This window comes from Haemaphysalis longicornis, unplaced genomic scaffold, assembly GCF_048455015.1.
Source record: "Haemaphysalis longicornis isolate Haplotype H1 unplaced genomic scaffold, Haemaphysalis longicornis Haplotype H1 scaffold_7, whole genome shotgun sequence".
Classification (NCBI taxonomy): domain Eukaryota; kingdom Metazoa; phylum Arthropoda; class Arachnida; order Ixodida; family Ixodidae; genus Haemaphysalis; species Haemaphysalis longicornis.
Genome location: NW_027526422.1, coordinates 103,479,259 through 103,488,342, shown reverse-complemented (window position 1 = coordinate 103,488,342; position 9,084 = coordinate 103,479,259). Strand labels below are relative to the sequence as shown.

Genomic DNA, 9,084 nt, shown 5'->3' with positions numbered 1-9,084 from the left:
CCACATGCAAATATCACGCACACCGGGACGTTTGATTTTAAACTCCTGGCGCTATGAAACGCCCCGCGCTTGTAAGGCAGGTGGAGCCTCGTCGAACCTATCCAAATACGCGGAAGTCTAGCCATATAAGGCTCGCTTTTAAAAAGGAGACTGTTGAGCGCAAGACAATGAGACGAACATGTCACCGCACATGCGCGGCATACAGTTAGCATAAGCAGCACAACATTTTGTACAGACATTTGTACTGTATTGTATTCGCCACTCTGTCGCCATCGGCGCACACGGGCTCAAAAACCAATGAAATATAATCAAAATTGTCTCACACATCACAGACGTCTTCACAAAAGTTCCATTAGAAGAATATAATAACGTATTATGGAATGCATGCGTACATTCGCGGTTGCCTAATATCTTTGTTAAGGCGACTCGACAGCTTTGCCTCACGTCCTTAAAACGAATATGAGTACTGAATCAATATCCTGATGCATTTGTATGTGTGGATAAACATTAAAAGTTTACAGAGAAAACAGAGAAGGACGGGAGATCGAGGAAGGCGCCGGCAGTGCGGGAGAGGAGATAAAGGGCGAGTTCCCCTCAGATTGGGCGTTCTCTCTCTCTCAGGGTTCCATGGTGGCCGGCCAGTCCAGTATGTCGTCTTGGGGCGCCTGGTAGTCGGATAGCGCCTTCATGAGCGGTGCCGACGTCCTGGCCGTCCAGGCGCCTTTCAGCGCCACGCCCCGAAGCCGGGTCCAGCGCACGAAGCGAGCCTGCACAGTAAGTAGACAGACAGAGAGAGAAAGGGAGAGAAATTAAACTCGCCTAGATAGTAGACATCAATTTCTGTGTGGCTCAGGGGCGGTTTTCCTGCATTTGGGAGGCTCATAAAGGAGAGTAGCAGCGCTGAAGCCTTTGAGGGAGAGTGAAGAGGCTGCGGTTAATCCGAGGTCATGTGTTGATATTTTGTTACTGGTATTATTTGGAAGTAGCCGGAGAAACATTGGTAGAAGTTTTTTTTAGAGCGAAGCTGTGAGCCTTTGCGTGGTCGGCATTTTTCGTGTCATCGGTGTCCTCACTGAAAAAAGCAAAGTTCTGATGCACGCACTGTGGAATGTACCGCAGCTAATGGGAACTGACCGTGCGCCAAATATCTCTTGGTGTTTTATTTTTGTCTGATGCACACTATGGAACGCGTCACAGCCAACGGGAAACTGGGCGCACGCCAACGGTGTGCGCATGCTTTGTAGACGCTTTTCGCTGACGACAGCTTGATGCGGGTACCGCCATAGGGGCAGACCACGCAAAGTTAGGACTTCCAATGAGTAGCGCGAATTTGAGGAACGCCGAACGGAAAAGAAATGGCAAAACGACCAGAGGCGGTGTGCTCTCAAAAGTGATAAAAATCGTTACCAAGACGCTAGAGGGAAGCTCCAAGCCAGAAACAATGCCAATATTCCTGCTCAAGAAGCTCAGCGCAAGAAACAAGTTCGGCAGGATGTTGTGGCGGAGCTCATCACGGTCTACCAAAGCCATCACAAAGCAAATATCACTACCATTACAGTGTAGAATAATAAAATATTTCATAGTCCCATTAGCACGTGCAGGGGTTTTACAACCGCTTCTCTGGGCATAACAGGGCTGGGATGGCGGGATATTTTTTTTTGAAATTCACAGCGTTGCGTTTGAAATAGTGGATTGTGTTATGGCACTTTTGAAGAACTTTTTATAATCTTAGAAACTGGATAACGTGAAAGGTTACCTGGTATCCTTGCATTCGTAGTGCAATTCCTCGGCGCGCCTACCCTGTCTGTGCCTTTGGTGTAGCATTTATGTATTTTCAGAAAGTCATTCATGTATTCGAAAGGTTCCCTAAGGATGTAGTCTTCGTTTACTCACAGATTGACTGGTTATTTTTTTAACAGTTGTTTCGCAAACCGAAGGTAACTACGCGTCGGCTAAGTTTCCATTCATCCGATCTACAAGGGGTTTCTTTTATGGCCTTGCACTCCCGTAGTAGCACAAGTCGAGTATCAGAATTCTTTACTTTTCTGTCGTCCTGTAACTTCCGATTTTTTCCTCTGCAAAAATAAAATTTCCTGTATTGTTTTACACTACTTTCAGGTGTTATTTTATTTTATTTTAATTTATGAAATAGATCGGAAGCGTAATTGTTGAATAAATCGGCAAGAATCTAACTCGGTATTTGCCACTAGCGCCCTGTTTTTCTTAACAGTGCAGTGATGTGCAGCCTCATTATGAAGTACAGGATTTGAACATTCATTACAGTCATTAAAACTTATATTCATCTATGAAAGAGTGTTACTTAACAGGAAATTACACGTAATTTTATACTGTTAAGTTATATACTGTTAGTTCTATATACCATACAAGTTATATAGGTAGTTATACTGTTATGTCGACCTGCGCAAAGAGCCCCGCACAAAAATAAACGAACTGTAACGTTAGAGATTATTCATGAAATATTCAGACTTCTGAAAAGGAAGAGAAGGAAACTACGTGCCCCAAAAATTTCTTCCGTTGTACGGGTTGAAGCAAGATGCATCAGTTACGAGGAGTGTCAAACAGGGCTCTTTTATATACCCGGGCGACATTTTGAAAGTCATTAATTTTACAGGGATGCATAAAAAATTTCTAAATCTATTTAGTAATGCTCGCGTGTATGATTTGTTCTCCCCACAACTTTTCAAATTACACATTTTTTTTTTTTCGCCTGAGAAATCACGTACCTTTTCCAGGAGCTCGCTGGCGTGAGCCTCTGTCCAGTTGTTGGCAGGAAACTGGACCGCCATGACAATGTGCGCCAGGTTGCCCGTGGCCGCGTAAAAGGTAGACAGCGCGGTGTGCTGCGGTGATACCGAGACGTGGGGCAATGTTTCAGGAAGTATCGACGTTGGCTCAAATAAGTGCTTTTTATATGTGCACAGACTCCAGATGGCAATGTGGTTGCAGTGCCTGTGTGATCAGCCGCTAACAATTTTGCGAGGAAAATTGGCATAGTCACGGCCATAAAAGCAATGGATATATGAGAAACATGCCAGGTTTTTTTTTCGCAATATGTGCCTTTATTCCGAACACGCTAATTAAACATATCGGGCATAAAGGACATAAATAATTTTGATTGGTCGTTTTCGTTTTGTATAGTTGCAATCCGATTCAGGTGTAGAGCTGCATTCTCTCGATACAAATATCCAGCTGTGGTCGCAGCAGAGGCAGCCAATTTGTAAACCTAGTAGTAAATCCGGCTACACCAGAAGTTATCCTTACCCAGCTCAAGGATCCTCTGAGGGGACAAGGTTCGGAGTAGTCGACGCACGGGTTGAGTACTATAAAGTGCACCTCACTGCACGCAATAGAGAAAAAGGCAATGAGTAGTCACTCGTACCTATGAAACTGTGGACAAAGCGTCATACTGTGAAGCTTGAAGGTTGCCACGCCAAAGAAGTATCTACTCTGCCCCGCATATCACAGTTGTGAACTGAGTTGATTCAGATTATCTAGGGTTGCTTTCATGTAGAACTGCTGCCTGCTTTCAAACAACGTGGGCGTAACTAAGGATCTAGCAGCCGTTGCACTTAATTTTTCCTCTAGAACAGGGCCTGTGCAGGGGGGGGGGGGGTTGTTCTTTGTGTTGCCAGGCTTCCTGCTTTGGGTTTCGAATCTAAGGGGCTTCATAAAGAACATTCCGGTATAAAAACAAGGCAGCGTATAAAAAAAATTAACATCTGCTTTGGGCTGAGCAGTGAAGTTGCTTTGCCACTTAGCTGCCTGTACGGATAGTACCGTCGGGTCTTCTTTGTTGCCGCGGGCGCATTCTGTACCAGGAATACACCAATGGGCAGACTAATTCATTCTCAATAAAAAAAGGTCGCGACAGAGAGTTGTCCTTACGCTTGCTTTGTCGGGTTGCAATTGTCTTCGAAGGCATTACGGTAAGATTTCCACGCACTATAATTGCGGATTCTTGCATAGCTTCGAAATAATGCAAGGGAAACGGGAACTTCCCCAGTTCGAGAAAACAATACGACGGCGAAGCTCAAATGACACAGAAACACAGAAATGTGGACACTGCAATTCGTACGAAACGTCCCACTGTTGCAGACGCCCTGTAGGAAATTGTAATATTCTCCTCAAGGCCTAAGGTATGCGCTTTGACTTTAAATTATGTAATAATTTCGAGTTTTGTAATATGAAAGGAATAATTTTTGTAAAATATCTTCACAGTGGTAGTAAAAAGGCTGCTTTTAGTTCGGCGTGTGCCGACGTCGGTTGGCTGAAAGAGCGCTGCAGGGAAGAGCTGACAATTTTTTTCCTTCCAAAACCGTGTTATTGATTTTCAAGTTAAGTGTTCGTTCCTTCTTCTCTTGCTGCGACAGACAAAGCCAGATGGCTCTATATTGGGGAAGGATTGAATCAGAAACAAAATTTGGCATTGTTGCCAGGCGGGTAATGGCTGTACCACGTTGGAAACAGCGTCACGCGTCGTTAAGCCGTACTGCAACTGCGTATGTCCGGAGCAGCATTCTCCAAACACGAGTCCCACCTTCTGAGCTTCGGCAGCTGCAAGTCCTCCATGAGTCCAGGAATCGGGTGCACGTTGGCGCTGAGAAGCAGACGACTCGTGTCCAACGTCCTCTTCATGGCCTGCACAGAGGCAGGGCCAATGCACTTGTACTATGAGACGGCCACTTTGACCCTGCTTTTCAAAGCGAAGCTTTCGCGGTTTCACCAATTGCGTCATTGTAACCGAAACGCAATCCAGGAAAGCCAACCTTACAGAATGGGAGGACAAACGATGGTGATGATGTAACAAGAAAAAAAAAATTGGCTCCAATCCACGCTGTGAAGGTGGTGGGAAAGCAAAGCTTTAAACGACACCCAGAACAAGTGCCCATACTACGTCACTTGAATTCCCACACGTGGCTCTACAAAGAGTGAAACCAGAGATTCTGCCGGCCGTTACCTGGAATTCGCGGGGGCGGGTCCCGAACGCAGCAGCCTCGGCTGCGGCCGGGCTAGAGCGGCGGACGCCGCCGCTGTAGCCAGGCTGTGCGTCGACGCAAAGAAAACGGAGAAAACCATCTATCGAGGGGTGAGACAGCGGAACCTAGCCATCCTGACGTGCTAGCTCGGGGCTACACCACCGCGCGACACAAGCGCAGACACCGAAACAATTTGGCATGTGAGCTTAGTGATTCCTATTTATACCCACGTTCCTAAACTAATTAGTCGTACCGTTGTTACTAAACTTACTAAACTAATTAGTTTAGTAAGTTTGATAATTGCGAGAAAGCTGAGGGAACTTTTATAATCGCTGTTTATCAGATTCAGTTGCTCCTTTCGCATTTTGTAATACCTCGTAAAACACAACGGACTTGGTATTCACCAATTCAAAAAACGGAGTCTCATTCGTGGCAAGCAGTACCCAAAGGTAGCGCTTCTCTAGCGGCCAGATGTGTGCATGTAGTCTCCACATTTTGTTTTCCCGCCCTGCAAACCAATCCTTAACGTATTTTTGCCGTACTCTCACTTAATGCCGTCGGGTCCGGGTTACCGTGGAGGTGCTGTCGAACAAGTTAATCAAGCCACGCGGAGGCAGCGCGCAACGGACGCGGAGCAGCGCCAAAACAGGCCCAAAACAAGTGTCGCTAAAGCAGACGACAAAGCCGTCCCGCCGATGCGCCCACCGTTGCGAGCAGTCACCTGCTTGCGGGGAACGCTGGATAATAGCGCGCTATCGCCGCGCCATCTACACTGTGCTCCTTGAGTGAAACCGCCCTCCCCATCCCCAGCCGCGTCGGGAGTTTCTTGTCCCGCACACCACGAAAGAACCGTTGGCAGGTAGAGGTAGAAAGCTTGGCTTTAAAAGTACCCTTCCCGTGGTCGTCTCACTGATGTCTCATTGATGGCGTACGTCACGCCGAAAACGCACTGCAGAAAAACTAACTTTTTGTGACGGTGATAAGGATCGTAAAAGAAAAACGCTTCGCGTGGCTGGAATCAAACCTGGGTCCGTCGTATTATCAAGCCGACGTCTATACAATTGTGCCATTACGAAACGGTCGAAGCAGTTTGGATTTGGAGACGAGTGCATTGTCGGAAAAATTAGACAGAAAAATGACGCGCCACGCCGTCATTGCGTTCAACGACAATGGTTGAACGCAAAGATTTCTTCTGCGAAATCAAATGTTGAAGGGTCAAAGCTAAATCCGCTGCGTTTAATATTAAGTCAAAGGCCAACTCAGACGACCACCAAAGCATCCCTCACGAGAAAGCTTCGGGTCCAACCATCGCCATCGCTACACGGAGGTGTGCATCATTTTTGCCCTCCTGCTACCAATATACAGCGGCACGCGTAAGGGGCCGTTTGCACGTGCTTACTGCGACGATGGAGGAGTAGTAGGTGGCGTTCGCTTCGTCCTTGTTGGTGGGTGTCCAGAGATCGAGGTCGACGCCTATGTAGCCGTGCGGCAGGAGCCACCGGGCCACGTTGCGCGCCAAGCGACCGGTGTGGCCACTTCGCACTGTGCGGCGGCACAGCGAGGCTAGCTGGCCAGGCTCCATGGTCAACCGCACCATGGGCCGCACGTTGGACCGGCCCAGCTCCGCCACCTGCCGGATGGCGTGCTCCTCTGCACCATCACGCCAGAGAAGATCCACTAGTGCCGACTCTTTGCGTAAAGCGGCCTGTTGAAAATCGCCATAATCATCAACAGCCTATCTACGCCCACTGCAGGGCAAAGGCTTCTCCCATTAATCTCCAATTACCCCGGTCCTGTGCTAACTGCGACCAATTTATCCCCGCAAACTTCTTGATCTCATCTGCCCATCTAACTTTCTCGCGCCCCCTGCCACGCTTGCCTTCTCTAGGGATCCACTCTGTTACCCTTAATGACCAGCGGTTATCTTGCCTTCGCATTAGATGCCCTGCCCACGTCCATTTCTTCTTCTTAATTTCTACTAATGTCCTTAACACGCGTTTGTTCTCTGACCAACTCCGTTCTCTTCTTCTCCCTTAATGAAAATACTACTTCCAATATGACTTGGTACTTTCGGCGTGTAATCGGGGATGACTTCCTCCCTCATACTCAATTCTCATAGAATTAAAAGGCGTGTGATGGATTTTTTCATGATGCTCTTCATACGGAAAGCGAAATCAGACCGCTACCAGAAGCGCAATTTTAGTTTTGTTGCAGTTTGTGAAGGAGGACGTGTGCGAGATTTATTATTTTCCCCCGATTGTTTTGTTAGCAGGGATTGTGATTTCTATACTCGGTTACAACTCAAGAACGGCACAACCTCATGTAGTGTATCACTCCGCCAAAGCGCCAGACCCGTGACGTCAGCGCGCGCGTTTTGAAAGGGGTTTGCTATGAATGCGTGATATCGTCTGGCTTGTCTTACGCAGTTTGTTTGTCGTCACTGGAGTCGTTTATAAGCATATTAAGTCCAAAAAGTCACGGGAACGGCTCACGCCATGTTCAAATTAATCCCGGTAACGCCCTACTTGCGCCACATGGAGAAACATCCGGCTACGGTGATAAGGCACAGCAGCAACTTCTGGTGCCGTTATTAAGTTGTCACCGAGTATAGTAGAAGTTCTCGTACAAATAGATTCCAGAAACAGCCTTCTGCTATGTTTCCTGGCCGCTCCTTTGAGGCAAGCCGACCACTCCCGGCCATGGTACGTTCCGAAGCCAGCTTTGCCCGTCCTTAGGTTTTCGTTACAGCATGAAAATTATTAGTCTATTTGCCAATCGATGTTTCACATAATTTCCTAAAGCTCCAAATAAGGTACTTCGGCTTCTTTTCTGGCATTCAAAGACATCCCTTAACACACATTGCCAAGTTATCCTTATCGTGACCTATTATTCGCTGAAGTTAAAAAAAAATTTTCCTCAGCCTTTTTAAAGAGCGTAAAACGATCCGAGCTAGGCTGTACTGTAGTAGCTTCAGCGCTAACGTCATAAGTATGGAAACGTTGGCTCAAAATATGCCACTTCCGCAAATAACTATCTCAAAATTTTTATGTCTTGAACAAATCAGAATTGAGCAGAAACGAAGATAACGGTCATTTCCTCCCCACAATGCAAGTCCTGCGTGCAACAAGGCTCTGAATAAAAATTCAGGGTTAATTGAGAAACAGTGAACCCTGAAGGAATGGGTAATATAAAGAATTAGCTAACTCATGAAAAGATGACAGCTATGTTTACTTACGCGCGCACACAGACTCATCCTGGACGCACTCATTATCAAATGCCTGAGTATATGAGACGCCATAATGTTTATAAGAAGGGTTGCTATTTCTTAGTTATTACTTTTAATTCTACATTTCTCGGATCATGATCCCTATTCAGAAAGTAGTACAGTCATGTTTTGTTATTATTCACGCCTCCGTTCCCCAGAAAAATCGCCCATAATGTGAGTTGTCTATAATAATGAATCAAGGTAAAAAACAAACTTTAAGGAACACATGCTGAAGGCGTCTGACTTTTAAACTGGCATGTTTCCTTTTTCATCTGAGCGGGAACCTCGGTCCGTATATGCTTAACATCCGCTATTTCCTCCGCCGAACTGACCAGAGAAGCGTACAGCCTTGCCTTTTATGCGTATCGAATATAGGCACGAACGAGTATCGCCCTCTTGTCCTCAGCCTCAGGACTTGCTCTTTCCGGCGTATACCGCACCGGGCAATCTTGTTTTGATAAGAAATGGGTGTCACCCTGTCGTTCACTACCCTATAGTGTTGTTCGCTGCTCCCGAATGTTCTCTATCTAATTCGAAATACTGGAAGGAAGAGCTTTCCGAGATAAATGCATGCTTCGGCTTTGTATGTTACGGGCAACAGTGATTTCCCGGTACGTGCTGAGCCTCTGGGGGTCGACAGTCATTTTGTAATATTTTTGCTTTGTGAACCCGTGTCTATAATATCGAGTCAAAAATGCCTGTATTTACCTTGTTTCGTACCGAAAATAGCCGTCCATAGTCCGGACTACTGGTTTCTATACTAATGGGGCATGGCGAGAGACCGGTCGCCGAAAATTTCATCCATATTGCGGGGCGTCCATA

The 9,084-nt window shown here is 46.6% G+C and overlaps 1 protein-coding gene across 1 annotated transcript; it reads right to left on the bottom strand.

Moving 5' to 3' along the window:
• Positions 1-537: 537 nt before the first annotated feature.
• LOC144145815 (uncharacterized) lies at positions 538-6,594 on the bottom strand. The gene is made up of 5 exons (XM_077677571.1): positions 6,397-6,594; positions 4,559-4,659; positions 3,283-3,358; positions 2,745-2,861; positions 538-767 (listed from the first exon to the last, which is right to left on the bottom strand). Exons 1-5 carry the CDS (start codon positions 6,592-6,594, stop codon positions 618-620), a joined length of 642 nt encoding a protein of 213 aa, XP_077533697.1. The 3' UTR covers positions 538-617.
• Between the last annotated feature and the right edge of the window lie 2,490 nt (positions 6,595-9,084).